Source organism: Giraffa tippelskirchi, chromosome 7 (assembly GCF_054371585.1).
Source record: "Giraffa tippelskirchi isolate mGirTip1 chromosome 7, T2T-mGirTip1v1.2.pri, whole genome shotgun sequence".
Taxonomy (NCBI): Eukaryota; Metazoa; Chordata; class Mammalia; order Artiodactyla; family Giraffidae; genus Giraffa; species Giraffa tippelskirchi.
In genome coordinates this window covers 9549591-9568600 of record NC_137281.1, presented here as the reverse complement: position 1 = coordinate 9568600, position 19010 = coordinate 9549591, and the positions used below count along the sequence as shown (strand labels likewise).

Genomic DNA, 19010 nt, shown 5'->3' with positions numbered 1-19010 from the left:
CAAATTGACCACCTTTACTCTGCCTTACTAAGTTCAGATACGTCCGTTTCCAGAATCTTATAAAGCCGCAAATTTTGATTTATTTCTAGGAAATCCTTTCTGGAGACAAGCAAATTCTTCTTTTGTGAGAGTCCCAACCCCTACACCACGATTTTCGGGCCGGTGCAAAGTCCAGACCCGGGCTTGGATTTCCAAGAGAGGGGAGACTTGTCTTTCTGCCTCCTGGTCCACACTCAGAAGCGCCCCGCCCCGCGCTGAGCCCAGTGCCCGCCAGGGGGCGCGCCGACCCACCCTCCCTCCTTGGTTGGGGGGGTTGGGAGGGAGAGACCAGCCAGACTCGGGCTCCGCGCCGAAGATCCCGACCCTCCCTCCCTGCGAGTCGCGTCCCCCACCCTGTGCCACACCCTGTCGAGATCAGTGCAAGAAAGCGGAGCCTTGTGATTGAAATGGAATTTTTATTCAGTGCAACCAGGTCATGGTAACTTGAAATTTGTTCTTAAGCGGAAAAGTGGGTGTATTTTGACACCTTTGGAAGTGGAGAAAGGACTCCGTCTGCATCGAGGTCCCGCCATGATAGAATATGTAAGGTTGCAGAATTCACAGAGTGCCTCGTGTTTTGCTCCTGGGAGAGAAAATGCCAAAGGGAATGATGGATCTCATTAAGGGTCCCCAGGGCCAGCCTAGGGATTGATCGTCCCTCGTGGTATTGGTCATAGGGGTCATTGTGAGAGGTCAGGGTCCTGGGGACGTCCAACAGCAAAGTAACCTCTCACGATTGTCCAGAGTCATAGAAAGGGGACCAGTCCCCCTACTCAGGACAGATTTAGGATGACTGTTACAAAGGAGACAGAATAAGGAGGGAGGGATTGAATCTGAGTGTCTCCTATCCCCCCAAAACCCACTCCGTGTCCCAGATCTAAGGGGACAACACATCTCTCCAGGCTCATTCAGGACGCAGCATCCAACCGACCTCTGATCGTCTGTCAAACAGAGAGAGAGAGAGGGAGCAAGAGAGAGACGGACAGAGGGGGAGGGATGGGCAGATTATGGGCAGAGGAGTGGAAAAGAAAGACACGAGCCGACCAACAAAGAGGATGAAATAGAAATAAAAACAAAAGAAGAAAGAAGCAACAGAGAAGGGAGAGGTGGAGGGAACAGAGCAGGTGAACGGGGACAGAAGGACCCAGAAAAGCACTGGGGTGGGGGGGTTGAATCATAGAACCAGTATGCAGACCCCCCTCTCCTCCGCGCCCCCTCCTCGCTTGGAAGGCACAGAACCTCACCTGCTACAAACCCGATCATCCGAGGATGGGGCCGAGTAACAATTTTGACCTTTCACCTTCACCACGAAGGACTCCTGGGGCCTGTTGACCAACCACGGACAGCACTGCTCGAAGCAGACCCTAAAGGTGCAGTTTCCGCACTTCCGGGTCCTGCCCAAAGGTACCACGGCATCGTCATAGCAACAGTCCTGCCGGGGGTCGTAGAACTGGCCCCCACATCGCTCCTGTGACTGGCACAGCAACAGCTGAGTGCCTGTGGGAGACACTGTAGGAAACAGAGATGGTGTCGCCCCGGCAGTGGAGTGGGCAAGTCCTGGACTGGGGTCTTCTGGGAGCGGTACCCCTCCCCAGCGTCCGCGTCCCTCCTGGGCTCACCTGGGGCACCGTGTGAGCAGAGAAGCAAAAGGATGCAGAGAGCGGCCAAGACAGCTGTGGGAGAAAAGAGGGATGACGTGTGGCGGATGGGGCAGCCCCTGGAGCTCAACCTGGAGGAGCCGAGGTCCGAGGGGGTGTCTGTCCTGACCGAGGCTCGGGGAAAGGTTAGAGGCAGACCTGTGTTAGATGTCTGGGGATTGTGGGTCTGTGGAAGTTGAGAGGAGGCAGGCAGGACTCAGAGAAATGGGTATGGGGTTCTGAGGGATGTGGGTGTTCCCTGGGAGGGAAGAGTTCAGAGCAGGAGGCTCAGCTGGGGTCAAGCGCTAAAGGCAGCTGAGCTGACATTGGTGTCGTGTTACATCCATGACCAATATTAAAATTTAGACGCTGGGCTTTGGGGTGGGAGCCTGTCATAATGTACGGCATTGGGCATGAGTTTGGAAATTGATCAGGGACATGGATGGAGCTGCTCTTGGTCTTCCCAAGTGGTTCAGGGCTAAAGAACACTCCTGCCAATGCAGGAGGCACAGGTTCAACCCCTGGGTCAGGAATCCTCTGGAGAAGGAAATGGCAACCCACTTCTGTATTCTTGCCTGGAGAATCCCATGAACAGAGGAGCCTGGTGGGCTACAGTCCCAAAGAGGTCCCAAAGTGCTGGACACGACTGAGCGACGGAGCAGGCACGCACGCCCTTGGGGATGTGGAAGGGGTACCCCTATGATGGGGTCACTTGTCTGGCTGGGGGCTAGGGAGGAGGAATAATGGACTGAGGGGAGGGTGGGATTGAGGCTGATTTTGGATTTGGGCTCCAAGAGAGTCGGGATTTGGTCCTTCTTACCCAGGATGCAGTATCGTGGAGTCATGGCTCTGGGTTGGCTGCGGTGGAGTGGAAGGAAGCGTGGCAGATCCCAGCAGGTGGTTTTATACATGCCACCTCACCCTCACCACCGCCCTCCTGCCCCAGAAAGAAGCTCATGCTGTCATCAGCTCTCCTGTCTCCCTGCCAGGCCTGCAGAGACACGCTGGGCCCCTGGGGCAGCACCAGGTTTCGGAGGTGAGCTTGGTCACGTCACTGTCGAACATGATGTCAATCCTTTGAGAGCCAGGAGGAGACCGATGGGACCCCCTCATCCCCCTCCCCACCACAGCCTCCCTCTCACCCGCCACACTGCAGCCTCTTTTGCAAACAGGGATCCTTGGGGTCCTTCCCACTCTCCCAGGATGCATCCACCTGCCAGCTTTTCCATCAGTTCCTCTAAGTCTTCTACTTTTTGGACTTTTTTTTTTTTAATAATTTCATTTATTTTTGACGATGCTGGGTCTTCATTGCCGTGCACGGGTTTTTCTCTAGTTGAGGCGAGCAGGGGCTGCTCTCTACTTGTGGGGCCCAGGCTTCTCACTGAAGTGGCTTCTCTTCTTGCCGAGCACAGGCATTCGGGCGTCAGGAGTTGTGGCAGGTGGACTCAGTAGTTACGGCTCCTGGGCTCTAGAGCACAGTCTCAATAGCTGTGGTGCACGGGCTTTGTTGCTCTGCAGCAGGTGGGAACTTCTCGGATCAGGGATTGAACCTGTGACTCCTGCATTGGCAGGCGGACTCTTTGTCACTGAGCCACCAGGGAGGCCCGACCCTTTTTTTTTTTTTAGTCTAAAATAGATGACAGACACATTTAAGAGCCTGGCAATAAAGATTCGCTGAGAATGAGCTGTATGGCAAGCCCTGTGTTAGACAGAGGTTGCTGTGGGTGCAGTGATCACTCAGTAGCATCGTAGAGGGCTACAGACCATCCTTAACACCATGATGACTCAGAGAGGTCAGATTTGGGTAAAAACTCAGTGGCTTGGGGACCCAGATTAGGGTGTGAGGTCATGAAATGCCTTGAGTGTTCAGGGAGGGATTCCTGTAAGAGGGGCTATGTGAGCTAATATTTCAAGGATGAGGCTGAACTGTATTTTAGGGAAGCTGAGCCCCAGAGGGAGTGGAAGGCGGACGAGGGAGCTGGAGCGAGCGGGAGCGGGGCAGGGTCAGTCCTTTGTGAGCATCAAGGGCTCAGGACTTTATCCTCAGTGCACTTGGCACCGTGTCCATGTCCTGAGCATGGAAGGAAAGTATTCAGATCTGTGTCTACGAATATCCCATCAGGTCTGCTCTGAGGAGGGTGGACAGGAAGGTTGAGACTAGAGTTAGGAGCCCAGGGAAGACCCTGCTATAGCAGAAATACCTGTGCAGTGACCAGAGTCCTAAATGTTTTCTTTTTCCCAATGGTGCTTTCAAACTGTGGTGCTGGAAAAGACTCTTGGGAGTCCCTTGGAGAGCAAGGAGATCACACCAGTCAATCCTAAAGGAAATCAACCCTGAATATTTATTGCAGGGACTGATGCTAAGGCTGAAGCTCCAATACTTTGGCCACCTGATTCAAAGAGCTACCTCATTGAAAAAGACCCTGATGCTGGGAAAGATTGAAGGCAGAAGGAGAAGGGGGTCACAGAGGATGAGATGGTTGGATGGCATCACTTACTTGATGGACATCAGTTTGAGCAAGCTCCGGGAGATGGTGATGGACAGGGAAGCCTGGGGTGCTGCAGTCTTTGGGGTCTTAAAGAGTCAGACACGACTGAGCGACTGAACAACGACAAAAAAGGGGGCTGGGTACAGCATGCTCCCCTCCCGGTGCCACATCACCCCTTGGAGTTTGGGGGTTTCTGCAGTGGCTAATTAGTTCCCAACTGTGGATTGCAACATTATATTAGGTTAGACAACCACTCAAGTTGGTCATAAGCTATATCATTTTTTAATTGAAGAAAACATAAATTAAGGAATGGATTAGTATGTGCTGCAAAGAATCTTTTCTTCAGGTTCTTTTTTTAATTATTGACTTTTATGTAATATAAAAGTATATACTATAGGTGCTTTACAATGTCATATATGAAGCATAGTTGCTTTACAATGTCATGTTAGTTTCTGCTGTACAGCAAAGTGAATCAGCTATATGTTTCCATATATCCCCTCTTTTTTGGATTTCTTTCCCATTTAGGTCACCACAGAGTTTCTTGTGCTATACAGTAGGTTCTCATCAGTTATCTGTTTTATGCACAGTATCAATAGTGTATATATGTCAGTCCCAATCTCCCATTTCATCCCACCCCCCCTTCCCCTTGGGTATCCATGCATTGTTCTCTGTCTGTGTCCCTGTTCCTGCTTTGCAAATAAGATCACTTGTACCATTTTTCTAGATTCCACACATACATGATATTTGTTTTTCTCTTTTGACTTCAATCTGTATGAGATCTTTAGACCAATCCACATCTCTGCTAATTGCACAGAATCTTATTAACTATTTCACAATTAAATGTTGTGTACTCAAACTCGCCTTCAGGAATGTTGGAAGCCACATAATGATGTAATTTGTTTGTTTTCTGGCGAGTTGCGGGTGTTGGTTAACGAAGTCATGAATAGAGGAGGCTTGAAGCAAGGGTGGATCCTCCTTTGCCGAATGCTAGTTGTCAAGTCATGTTCTACAGTTTGGAGCAGCACATTACTCATGACCTTGATTCCATTCAAGAAATCGTTTGATTCCTCCTGGAATCGCTCCAGGAGGACAGTTGCCTCTGTGAGTATCTGGGGTGCTGTAGACGCCTGGATAGCAGCCAGGATGCAGCAGAAGGCATGTTTTCTAGGGGAGGCTTAGGGTTCTGTTTCTGAAGAGAGACGAGCCCAGACCTCACTCCTGGGCCTGGAGCTGAGTCACTGAAGAGCAGGAGAGTGAAAGGCGACCAGCACGGAGGTGGGGAGCCTGGGTGCTGCCAGAAGAGCAATGCCGGTTCTGAGATCTGTAGACACTGTGCGTGTGTGCTCAGTCGCATCCCTCTCTTCCCGACCACACGGACTGTAGCCCACCAGGCTCCTCTGTCCATGGGGTTTTTCAGGCAAGAATACGGGAGTGGGCTGCCATTTCCTCCTCCAGGGGATCTTCCCAACCCAGGGATCGAACCCGAGTCTCCTGCATTAGCAGGAAGAATCTTTACCACTGAGGCACTTGGGAAGTCACCATCCACGTCAGAGCCCAGATCTGTGAGAGGGGACCTGGCCTGTGTTGACTGATGCCATCACTAGGTGTTGGGACCTGCCTCTACTTACGGCTAGAGAAAGTTCTAGCTGTCTTGGCAACAAGTGTAAGATCCTGACTTCAAACAACTATTTGTTTTATTCTTTCATTCTGTTTCTTGGATCCAAGCAAGACACTGACCCAAGGTCCTACTGTTGGTCAGTGACTCAGGCTGGACTAGATCCCAGGTCTCCTGAACCCCAGTCCAGGGGCCTCTGAACATCTCTTGCCCAGCCCATCTAGGAAGGACAAGCAGCTTCTGCTCATAGACCACCCTGGGGAAGACCCAGGTTGACGTTCCCACATGTCCTGGCTGGGGCTGGCAGAGCTGGCTCCCTGGATGTGAAACCAGAGATTTGCTGTCAGTTCCTGCTCTCACGAATTCCCCACTGGCTTCCCCGTTGCCCCAGGAATAAATAGACTAAGTCTTCCTCCTGGCAGTATCTGGGTGTTATTTCCATCTGGCCTTAGGGAGCCTCTCCCAGGAAACAGGCAGGAATGAGGAGGACTTTCAGGTGTATGGAAGGAATGTCAGGCATGCGGGAGGAGGGGCTGGGGCTCCCCAGAATCACGAGGTTCCTCCTCTGCTGGCTGATGGGGAGGCTGTGTCCCTCCTTTGTACAACTCTGTCCCTGGGATCACATAAACAGATCCCTGCTCCCTGCAACGTGACTTCAGATGACCAAAGAATGGATGGTTTGGCTTGACCCAGCCCTGGGTAGATCCTCCAAATGATATAGTTGATTAAGGGCTTATGCGTCTTAGGAGTGGCTGGAGGAAGAGGCTCTTGGCTGTGTCTCCTTGCATTGATCCAGGATCCAGATACTCTCGTTTCTGCTCGGTGGCTTGTTGGCACCTCAGAGCTGTTGCCTAAACTCACAGCTGCTGCTGGGGAAACACCTGGTGACTCCATGGCAGTGATGCCCAGGGCTTCAGATACATCCGGAGCCCCAGCTGCCGGGGCCTGTGGGAAAGGCAGACTGACGCTTCCCAGCCTCTGCAGACAAGGAGGCCCTCAGTGAAGGGCGATGCTGCCAAGTGTCCTTCCTGCACATTCCTCATGGTTCCCCATTGCCCTCGGCTTATTATAACTCCTTGTGTGTGTGCGTGTGTGTGTGTGTTAGTTGCTTAGTTGGGTCCGATTCTTTGTGACTGCATGGACTGTAGCCCACCAGGCTCCTCCATCCATGGGATTCTCCAGGCAAGAATACTGGAGTGGGTTGCCATTTCCTCCTTCAGGGGATCTTCCCGATTCAGGGATCAAGCCCCGGTCTCCTGCATTACAGGCAGATTCTTTACTGTCAGAGCCACCAGGGAAGCCTTATTACAACCCAGATGTCTCCCATGGCTCAACAGCTATGTCCTCATTTGTATGCCTCACCACTCTCTTCCCACCTCCTGTGTTCCCCCTACATCCCCAAGTTCCAGGGTTCATACATGATGGTTTCTGTCAGACCCTCTCCCCACTCTCTTCATGTACCTTCCATTCAACCCCCAGATTTCATTTTAAATGCCACCCTCCTGAGATGTCCCTCAATTCAGAGGATGAGGTCTGTAACCTCATTACATCCTGCTAACACCTTGGATATCTTCTCCTGAGCACTTTTCACAGTTTTTTGTGGCTTTGTTGTCAAGAAAGACACTTGAGAATCAAGCCTAGTTGTGCGTTTGATCCTCAGTGAGAAGGGAATGAGTTTCGTCTGGAACCAAACAGATCAAGGGTTTCAGATGGAGGTAAACCACACCAGCCTTCACCCTGCATGAGCAGGTGGGAATCTAAATCACACTGTAAAGTGAAGCTACTCAGGGAAAGTATCATTCCAGCCACAGAACTAAGATTGGTCAGCACCAGTGTTGTGGACAGTTCCTCGTGTCCCCTGGACTGACGACATCTGCATTCAAATGATTTTACTTTTTGGTTTTTAGAGAATTAAGTGTGTTTATTTTTGGCCATGCTGGCTCTTCACTGCTGCTTGGGCTTTTCTCTAGTTGTGGCGAGCTAACTCTCTAGTTGCAGTGCAGGGGCTGCTCATCATGGTGGATTCTCTTGTTGCAGAGCACAGGCTTTAGGGCTTTGGGCTTCAGCGGCTGTGGCTCCCAGGCTCTAGAGCACAAGTCCAATAGTTGTGGTGCACGGGCTTAGTTGCTCCAAGGCAGATGGGATCTTCCCAGACCAGGGATCAAACCTGTGTCTCTTGCATTGGCAGGTGGATTCTTTACCACTGAGCCACCAGGAAGCTCTTGATTTTCAATTACAATTCTGTATATATTCTGGAGACTACATTTCAGATCTTTATTAGATTTGTGATTTGCAAATATTTTCTCCTATTCTGTGAGTTGCATTTTCACTTTCTCAACAGTATCCTTTGATACACAGAACTTTAAACTTTTTTGAAAGTCCAATATAGCCTGTATTTTTTTTCCATTGCCTCTTTGCTTTTGGTGGCATATCTAAGAAACGATTTTCAAATCCAAAGCCATGAACATTTACTCCTTTGTTTTTTCTAAGACTTTTCTAGTTTTAACTCTTCCATTTAGGGCTTTTTAAAAGATAATTTTTATTTTATTATTTACTTTTGGCTGTGCTGGGCTTCCGGAGAAGGCAATGGCAACCCACTCCAGTACTCTTGCCTGGAAAATCTCATGTACGGAGGAGCCTGGTAGGCTGCAGTCCATGGGGTTGCTGAGAGTCGGACACAACTGAAGTGACTTAGCAGCAGCAGCAGCAGCAGTGCTGGGCTTCACTGCTGTGTGTGTGGGCTTTTTCTCTAGTTGTGGCGAGCGGGGGCTACTCTTCTTTGCAGCATGTGGGCGTCTCACTGCGGTGGCTTTTCTTGTGAAGCACAGGCTCTAGGCCCACGGGCTTCAGTAGATGCAGTGTGCGGGCTCTAGGGTGTTCGAGCTTCAGTAGTTTTGGCACCTGGGCTCAGTAGTTGCGGCACATGGGCTCTAGAGCGCAGGTTCAGTAGCTGTGGCGAACAGGCTGAATTGCCCCACAGTATGTGGGATCTTCCCAGACCAGGGAACAAACTTGTGTCACCTGCATTGGCAGGTGGATTCTTATTCACTGGGCCACCACGAAAGCTTTTTAAAGCTTTTAAAATGAAAACAAAATTCATGAAAGATAGGAGAGTGTGCATGGCAGAGAATCTTCACAAATACTTGGTAATCACATATTTTTGGACTGTGTGTAACTCACATAAGGATGTAATATCTATTTTTCCCAGTGAGTCACATACAAAGATTAATAAACACACAAGAGATTGGAAAGACTCCAGGCATAGGCTTGCCTGCTGCTTTCCAAAGATCCGGTGACTCGCTGTCCCATTGTGTCTTTCCAAAAAATGGGCTCAGCTCTCACGTTGTCCATCCCAGGTGTTTGAAACCCAGCCCGGTAGGCTTGGCACCCAGCGTGGTGTTTCTACCAAAAAGAGGGGTGAGGTTGGTGTGGACAAGGGCCAGTTCCCAAGAGAAGCCAATTGCCCAGGACGGGCTTGGAGTCGGCATCTCTCAGGAGTGAGGAGCCAGTCCTGCCCCCTATCCGGAGTTCAGAGCCTGGTCTCTCAGGGTGGCTGAGTCCGTCCCTGGGTGGACAAGTGGGAGGAGATCAGGGCAGTGGGGTGGGGCTGGGAGGCTGTACTCAGGGAGGCGTGGAGGGCCCAACCAGGGCTCCACAGCCACCGAGGACACCAGCCCCAGAGTGATGAGGCTTTGGAGTCAGAGAGCCCTGGGTTTCACTTTTTTTCAAAGGGCCAGATAGACCATTTATAGGCAACACCTTGCATGAGACGAGGACTCAGTTTCTCATGTATGACAGCTTTTTTTAAGACAATAATTTTATTTGGTTTTTGGCTGGGCTGGGTTCTTCATTGCTGCGTGGTCTCCTCTCCAGCTGTGGCGAGCGGGGGCTACTCTCTAGTTTCAGTGCTCAGGCTTCTCATTGCGGTGTCTTCTCTTGTTTCGGAACCCAGGCTCTAGCCTGGGAGGGCTTCTGTAGTTGTGGTTCCTGGGCTCCCCAGCACAGGCTCAATAATTATGGCGCCCGGGCTTAATTGCTCCATGGCCTGTGGGATCTTCGTGACCCAGGGATCAAACTTGTGTCTCCTGCATTGGCAGGTGGATTCTTTACTACTGAGCCACCAGGGAAGTCCAAGCAGCTTTTTATTTTTATTTTATTTTGTTGAAGTATAGTTGATTTACAATGTTGTATTCATTTCTGCTGTACAGCCAAGTGATTCATTGTACATATATATACATTCTTTTTCATATTTTTTTCATTATGATTTATCGCAGGATATTGGATATAGTTCCCTGTGCTAGACAGCAGGACCTTGTTGCTTATCCATCCTGTATATTCTAGTTTGCATCCAGTAACCCCAAACTCCCAAGTCTGATCTCTATGTTTGTGTGACTCTGACAGCTTTTGAGCTTCACTTCACTCACCTCTGGGCTTCCCTGGTGGCTCAGATGGTAAAGCATCTGCCTACAATGCAGGAGACCCAGGTTCAATCCCTGGGATGGGAAGATCCTCTGGAGAAGGAAATGGCAACCCATTCCAGTACTCTTGCCTCGAAAATCCCATGGACGGAGGAGCGTGGTAGGCTACAGTCCATGGGGTCACAAAGAGTCGGACACGACTGGGCGACCTTCACTCACTCACCTTCAAGGCATTTCTGGGGAGACCATGCTGTCTTGGGGGCAGAAGGAAAGTCACACCCTCAACTTCAGCCCACATTCAAGAACCTCACTCTGGAGCTTCCCTGGTGGCTCAGTGGTAAAAAATCCGCCTGCTAATGCAGTAGACACAGGTTGCATCTCTGATCTGGGAAGATTCCACATGCCTGGGAGCAACTAAGCCCATGGGCTACAACTATTGAGCCTCTGCTCTGGGACCAATGAGTCACAACTACCGAACCCCCACATGCCCTAGAGTTTGTGCCCTGCAACAGGAGAAACGCTGGCACAGGAACAAAGACCCAGCAAGGCCAAAATAAATAAATAAATAAAAATTAAACAAACAAACCTCACTCAGACCCCAGGTCCTGGACCCAAGAACGAAGTCAGAGTCACTGTTCATACTTGCTTCACATGGCACTGAACCTCCTTGGGGGAGGCCTGTTGCTGTTGTTTAGGGGAAACATAAGCATTATTTTACATACAGTGGTGCTTGAGTGTTGTTCTGTCATCCAGGACCATTCCTGGGCTGTCAGCAGCCCAGTGGGCAGCAGAGGCAACTGAAAGCCTACATCAACAGTCCCCAAACACAGGGACTTCCCTGATGGTCCAGTGGTTAAGAATTCACCTGCCAATACAGGGGACACAGGTTTGATTTCTGGTCTGGAAACTAAGCTTCCGTATGTCGCAAGGCAACTGAGCCCGGGCACCACATCTACTGAGCCTCAGGCCCTAGAGCCCATGCTCCACAACAAGAGATGCCACTGCAATGAGAAGTGCATCCACCAAAACTGGAGAGTAGCCCCCACTCGTCACAACTAAGGCAGCAACGAAGACTCAATGCAGTCAAAAATAAAATGAATTAAATTTTAAAAAAATAGCAACAGTCCCCAAACAAGTTGCCTGTCATCTGGGGATGAGTCTGGGATCACCACTGGACCTGAGCTCTGTGAAGACAGGGACTATGGCTGCCTCATCACCACCATGGTCTTAGGTGCTCCCACTGGCAGAGGATGCTCAGAAAACCATGGGAAACAAGAGATGCTGGAAGCCTCATTGGTTGTAATCTCTCACCTCAGTTCCCTGGAAGTAAGGAAGACCCTGGCATGAGGCCCCACTGCAGGTCAGAGTCACAGTCTGGACTGGTTCCAGACACCCCAAATCCCAACCAGGGAACTTCCATCAGGCTCAAGCCCACCCCCTGGGAAAGTGCAAGGAGGCCCTGTGTTCAGGGACTCCTGAACAAACCCCAGCAATGCTTCTGGAATGTACCGCTAATCTGCGGAGTAAGGGACTTCCCCTCAGCACCAGGGCATAAAGAGGCTGAACTTCCTCCTGGGTTGTAGGGAGTTTTATCGCCATCTGGCCTCAGGGATTCCCTACTAGGGAGCAGGCAGGAACTTGGTGGAACTTCATATTTTCTGAAACAACGTCAGGTATGCAGCGTGCCCATTAGGAGGTGAGACCGGGACTCCCCAGGGCCAGAAGGCCCCAACCTTTGATGTCTGATCATGCTATTTATTCTCCCTGCGGACGTCAATGTCACAGGCTGGTCCCTGCTCCATGTAACACAGGCGACCACTTGCCACACCTGATGGTCAGGCCAGATCCCTTCCTGCTTCAGATATTGTGAATCAGCAGAAGCAGAAGTCACAACGACAGAAAAAAGAAGCTACTCAAGTGACAAATGACTACAAATAGAAGGACTTTTACAGTGAATGGGATCTGACCCATCTCTGGCAGGGCTGCAAGTATTGAAGCCATGTCAGAACCCCTAGAGGTGACCTATAACTACACCTCTGAACTAGAAACTTTAGCTTTTTTTCATTAACTTTTTTTAAATTTAATTTTTAAATTTTAATTAAAAAATGTTAATTGAAATGTCATTGATTTACGATGTGGTGTTAGTTTCAGGTGTGATTAGTTCATTTCAAAGTGAACAGGGAACTCTATTTCCCAAGGAAGAGATTGAGGCAGGGACTTCCCTGGTGGGGGAGTGGTAAAGAATCCACCTGCCCATGTAGGAGACCCGGGTTCAATCCCTGATCCGGGAAGATCCCACATGCTGCGGAGCAGCTAAGCACCAGCACCACAACTATTGAGCCTGTGCTCTAGAGCCTGGGAACTGCAACTGCTGAAATCCGCATGCCCTGGAGATTGTGCTCTGCAACAAGACAGTCCACCACAATGAGAAGCCCCCGCACCACAACTAGAGAGTGGTCCCGGCTCTCTGCAACTAGGAAAAAGCCCGTGTGGCAACCAAGACCCAGCACAGCCAAAAACAAATAAACAAATAAAATTATTTTTTTTAAAAAAGTATCCACTTTGCAAGGTAGGAAATCAGGTTTGATCCCTGGTTGGGGAACTAAGATCCCACATACTTAGGAGCAGTTGAGCCCGAACGCCACAACTAGAGAGTCCATGTGCTGCAATGGAAGATCTCACGGGACACAACGAAGATCCTATGTGCTGCAACTGAGACCCGATGGACCCAAGTAAGTAGATTAAAAAAAACAAAATTGGGACATTTTTGGGTAGGATGTAAAACCAGTTCACTTGGGCATAAACAGTATTATGTTTTACTTGAATAAAAACAGACTAGAATACTAGAGAAAGTGCTCCGAGCAGAACCCTCTGCTATGCTGTTTCATGCACTTTTCTCTGCGACTGTATATGAGCCGCACGATGATGTAATATCTATTTCCCCCAGTGAGTCACTAAACCCAGTGGTTAGTACACTTGGGAAGAGAGAAGGTTTGGGGGAATCACCCCCTCTTTTCCTGAGAAACCCTAACTTACCTGCCCCATCACGTCGTGTTCCCATGAAGGGGTTCATCTCTTTGGTCCTCAGAGCCAGGAGTTTCCTGGAGGAATACAAACCTGGTTGGCGCGATCAGAAAGAGACACGAGGCCAGACCTGGGTCCCAGCCCGGGTGAGGGAGAGCGCGGTGCAGAGGCCAGGGAGGGGGTTAGCATCACTGAGGAGGGAGGAGCCCAGCCCCCGACTCCCCGGCCTGGAGTTTAGTGTCTCAGGGCTGCTGAGTCAGGCCCTGCGGTGGGACTGAGGAGGGGGACCCCGACACCACAGGCTCCCCTCAGAGGCTGTGCTGTTGGGTGGGCAGCGGGGGCCAGGTCAGGGCTCGATGGACTCTGAGAGCCCTGATTTGACAGCCATGAGGCTTCGGGCTGGCATCCTGCTTCTATTCCTTCCCGAGTGTCATAAAAACCATTACACGAGGCGGTATCCAATGCCACTGCCAGCTCCCTCAGAGACGCCCCTCCCCTTCTGCCTGATCTTGGGTGGCCTCAGCCTGCAGCGGCTTGAGGCAGGATTTCAGTTCCCTGCCAGAGACTGGAGTCAGTTCAGTTCAGTCTCTCAGTGGCGTCCCACGCTTTGCAACCCCATGGACTGCAGCACACCAGGCCTCCCTGTCCACCACCAACTCCCGGAGTTTACTCGGGCCACTGCAAGGAGAGCACCAAATCCTAACCGCTAGCCCAGCAGGGACCAGGCCCATCAGCTGTGTAGAAATAAATTTCCACGTGGAGAGAGGGAAAGATGTGAAGCAAGTCCAGTGTTTCCTGAGAGGAGGAAGAGTGTGTGTGGATAGACTCGTGGGAGGCTCAAAGAAAGTTACACCCTCAGGGCGGCTTGAATCACTTACATGGGGTGTTTCTCCCAGGTCTCCTTGCTCCCGTGTGTTCACGTCCATCTCTTAGCCAACGTGGAGTCTCGTGAAAATGGCTATGGGTAGAAGGACATCACTTACTAATAGGCGACGCCCTCTCCCTTTTGGCCCTTCTGCGCATGTGTCATTGACTTCGAGGATGAGGAACCTGTGGCCTTTTCTCTCTTACCTGGGCAGGGCCCTGCTCCCCTCTTGCTCCTGCTGCTCTGTTCACAGGGAACCAACTCCAGCTGTTCACCCTGGGGCCCATCTGTCTCCCGCCTCTTGCCCACCTGGGTCCTCTCTGTGGATGGCTCTGAGTTCTGTCCCTGAGCCCAGCTTTGTGAGGATGCTGAACGGAAGCTATCTCAGCTGTTGGGGCTCTGCCTCCACTGTGTGTAAAAGATGCTGGGTTTCTGGACGGTAAGTATGAAATTGATTGGCCATTTATTGAATTCTCTCAACCTGATCCCTGGATTCAAGCGAGACACTGAGCTGAGGTCCCGTGCTGGTCAGTGATACAGGCTGGGACAGCCCCCAGGCCCCCTGAATCCCTCCAAGAGCCTCCAACCCCACTGGCCTAGCCCATCTGGGAAAGGCAGGCTGGCCCTGGTCACAGACACCCCTGAACAAGACCCGCCCTGTCCTTCCCCCGGCTCCAAGTCCAGGATGGCAGAGCCGGGCTCCTGGATGTGAAAGCCAGGATGATGCTGTCAGTTCCTGTTTTCACCTGCTTCCTCGCTGGATTCCCCTTTGCCCCGAGAATAAATGGACTAAATCTTCCTCCTGGCAGCATCTAGGTGTTTTTAATCTGGCCACAGAGAACCTCTCCCAGGAAACTGGCCAGAATGAGGTGGCCTTACAGGAGGACAGAGAGGATGTCAGGTATGCAGGAGGAGGAACTTGGGGTAGGAGCATGACCTAGAGAAAGGCACCTGGTTTTTAGGACTTACAAAGGCCTTTGGATACTTTTGTTTGTGTGTCAATGCATGACCCAGAAATTTCTTTCTTTTTTTTGTTCTGCTGTATAATTTCTATTTTTAAACATTTTTATTGGAGTAGAGTTGATTTACAATGTTGTGTTAATTTCTGCTGTACAGCAAAGTGATTCACATACATATATATATTCTTTTCCATGACGGTTTATTACAGGATATTGAATATATTTCCCTGTGGTTTACAGTAGGACTCTGTTGTTTATCCAGTCTATATACACCAGTTTGCATCTGTTCATCACAAACTTCCATTCCATCCCTCCCCAGCCCCCTCTCCCTCTTAGCAACCACAAGTCAGAGTGTGTCTTTGTTTTGTAGCTAGGTTCATTTGTGTTGTATTTTAAAGTCTATGTATAAGTGATATCACACAGTAGTTGTGTTTCTCTTTCTGATTTATTTCACTTTGTATGATAATCTCTAGCTGCATCCATGTTGCTGCAAGTGGCATTATTTCATTCTATTTTATGCCGGAGTAATATTCCATTGTATATACATACCACATCTTGATCCATTCATCCATTGATGAACATTTAGATAGTTTCCATTTCTTGGCTATCATGAATAGTGGTGTTATGAATGCAGGGGTGGATGTATCTTTTTGAATTGTAGTCTTCTCTGACTATATATGCCCAGGAGTGGGATTGCTGGATCATATGGTAGTTCTATTTTTAATTTTCTGAGGAACCTCCGTGCTGTTTTCCATAGTGGCTGCACCAACTTACATTCCCCCCAACAGTGTGGAGAAGGGTTCCCTTTTTTCCACACCCTATCCAGGATTTATTTTAAATCCTGGACTTTAAATCATGGCCATTCTGAGCAGTGTGAGGTGGTACCTCACTATGGTCGCATTTCCCTAGTAATTCATGATGTCAACCAGTTCATATTTTTACAAACAGAATTAGTGATTCTGAGGGAGGGATTCCTGTCCTTGAGCACAGGCCCCTCAGGGGCTGTGTGTGCAACTTCTATGTCATTATGATTTTGTTTTGAGTCCCTTGGGCTGTGAAGACCGATCGTTTAATGAGAATACACAGAACCTCTCGCGTCTCTACAGGCCTACTCTCCACCCCTCACATCACCATACACCCCTGTCAAAACCTTAACCCTGACGCCCTGCTTCCTTTACCCCCGGATCGGACATCCCCAAATGGTGCCACCAATATCAGATTATTATCTTGTCCTAGATTAGATTTATCAGCAATCCCTCTTCTCCAAGTTGATCTTACTCTTCACGTCCAAGGTTCCTACCTCCAAGAAGAGTACGGGATTTTCTAGGTGGGAGACCCTACCCCTAATCAACACAACCTCTTAAATAGTAACCCCTATGCTGTGCTCAGTCGCTCAGTCATGTCTGACTCTTTTGTGACCCCGTGGACTGTAGCCCGCCAGGCTCCTGTGTTCATGGGATTCTCCAGGCAAGAATACTGGAGCGGGTTGCCATTTCCTTCTCCTGGGGATCTTCCCAACCCAGGGATCAAACCAGTGTCTCCTGCACTAGCCAGTGGATTCTTTACCACTGTGCCACCAGGGAAGCCCCGTAGTAGGTCCTGCTAAGTGAGTTCAGAAAGGTGAATGAATGACTTTCACTCGAATTGACGTAAGGGCCGAGGAATGGTTAACATCTATACTGACAGCCCTTATGCCTTTGGGGTGTAAAGGACTTGTGTCTGTTGTGGGAACAGACAGGATTTATGACAGCACCTAGTACCCCTCTCCATCTGCTAAACTGGATACTACCCAACTCATGAGTATTTGAATAAAACCAATAAGATCTATATATTGTCACCCTGCTTATTTAACTTATATGCAGAGTACATCATGAGAAATGCTGGGCTGGAGGAAGCACAAGCTGGAATCAAGATTGCCGGGAGAAATATCAATAACCTCAGATATGCAGATGACACCACCCTTATGGCAGTAACTGAAGAAGAACTAAAGAGCCTCTTGATGAAAGTGAAAGAGGAGAGTGAAAAAGTTGGCTTAAAGCTCAACATTCAGAAAACTAAGATCATGGCATCTGGTCCCATCACTTCATGGCAAATAGATGGGGAAACAGAGGAAACAATGGCAGACTTTATTTTGGGGGGCTCCAAAATCACTGCAGATGGTGACTGCAGCCATGAAATTAAAAGACGCTTACTCCTTGGAAGGAACGTTATGACCAACCTAGACAGCACATTAAAAAGCAAAAACATTACTTTGCCAACAAAGGTCCCTCTAGTCAAGGCTATGGTTTTTCCAGTGGTCATATATGGATGTGAGAGTTGGACTATAAAGAAAGATGAGCGCTGAAGAATTGATGCTTTTGAACTGTGGTGTTGGAGAAGACTCTTGAGAGTCCCTTGGACTGCAAGGAGATCCAACCAGTCCATCCTAAAGGAGATCAGTCCTGGGTGTTCATGGAAGGACTGATGTTGAAGCTGAAACTCCAATACTTTGGCCACCTCATGCGAAGAGCTGACTCACTGGAAAAGACCCTGATGCTGGGAAAGATTGAGGGCAGGAGAAGGGGACAATGGAGGATGAGATGGCTGGGTGGCATCGCCGACTCAATGGACATGGGTTTGGGTGCCCTCAGAGAGTTGGTGATGGACAGGGAGGCCTGGCGTGCGGGGTCACAAAGAGTTGGACATGACTGAGCAACTGAACTGAACTGAATAATATCTTTAAAATGAACTCAGTTGAATTTTGTTTTCTAACACTTTTTCCGCTCCATGGACAGGAAAGAAAAAGACAAGCCCTCTTCCTGTTACAGGATCACGGAACCAAGTCAGTATTTTAATTGGTCCAAAAAAAAAAAAAAACCAAGTATTTATTTTGCCTTTCACATAAAGACCTGGACCTCAGGACATACAGTTAGTGGAGAAAGAATTTTTTTCTTCATAGAAGTAATCCAAACAAAAAAAGGTTGGGATAAAGGGCAGGATTACATGATTACTATTTTTGTGACTCGTGAATGAATGGATCTAAGTAGCAACCGGGGGTGAATGGCTGTCGACAGTGTAACTTGAAGGAATGCTATGCGCCACCTGGTGGAAACACAGAACACAGGGAAAAAACGTGCCAATATTATACACACGTATTCTTCCTTGGTGAGCTTCCCTGGTGGCTCAGCGGTAAAGAATCCGCCTGCCAATGCAGAAGACACAAGTTCCATCCCCGGGTCAGGAAGATCCCCTGGAGAAGGAAGTGGCAACCCACTCCAGTATTCTTGCCTGGGAAATCCCATGGACAGAGGGGCCGGGTGGGCTACAGCCCATGGGGTCACAAAAGAGTCGGACACAACTTAGCGACTAAACAATACAAGAACAAGAGATATTGACAGGCTCAAATCATTAAAAGTAATCAAAGTTAATTTCATGGATAATGATATAAATCAGAATCATGTGTCCCAGGAAAGGATTCAATAAGAAAACAATCCCTTCTGTAGCGTTCCTACCAGAGATACATATCCTGGAGTGAATGATGAGCAGACATCAGACAATCCCAAACCAAGGGATGTTCTACAAAATAATTGGCCTGTAAGCTTCAAAAGAGTGATGACCGAATTTCCCTAGTGGTCCAGTGGTTAAGAATCTGCCTGCCAGGGACTCCCCCGGTGGTCCAGTGGTTAAGACTTTACCTTCCAAAGCAGGGAGTGCCTGGTTCGATCCCTGGTCGGGGAGCTAAGATCCCACATGCCTTGCGGCCAAAAGACCAAAAATATGAAACAGAAACAATATCGTAACAAATTCAATAAAGATTTAAAAAAAAAAAAAAAAGAATCTGCCTGCCAATGCAGGGACCATGGGTTGGATCCCTGGTCCAGGAAGCTCCCACATGCCACTGGGCAACTAAGCCCGTGGGCCCCAACTACTGAGCCTGGGAGCTTAAACTGCTAAGCCCATGAGCTGCAACTACTGAAGCCCGTGC

The 19010-nt window shown here is 49.4% G+C and overlaps 1 protein-coding gene across 1 annotated transcript; it reads right to left on the bottom strand.

The window, feature by feature from the left end:
* Positions 1 to 943: 943 nt before the first annotated feature.
* Positions 944 to 2521, bottom strand: LOC145512915 (insulin growth factor-like family member 1). The gene is made up of 4 exons (XM_081507627.1): positions 2497 to 2521; positions 1659 to 1712; positions 1284 to 1548; positions 944 to 980 (listed from the first exon to the last, which is right to left on the bottom strand). Exons 1-4 carry the CDS (start codon positions 2519 to 2521, stop codon positions 944 to 946), a joined length of 381 nt encoding a protein of 126 aa, XP_081363753.1.
* Positions 2522 to 19010: the final 16489 nt, after the last annotated feature.

Coding starts and splice junctions, on each gene's coding strand:
- LOC145512915 (XM_081507627.1), bottom strand. CDS start 2,521: ATGACTCCACGATACTGCATCCTGG. Junction 1,713..2,496: donor TCCACGATACTGCATCCTGG/GTAAGAAGGACC, acceptor TTTCTCCCACAG/CTGTCTTGGCCGCTCTCTGC. Junction 1,549..1,658: donor CTGCTCACACGGTGCCCCAG/GTGAGCCCAGGA, acceptor TGTTTCCTACAG/TGTCTCCCACAGGCACTCAG.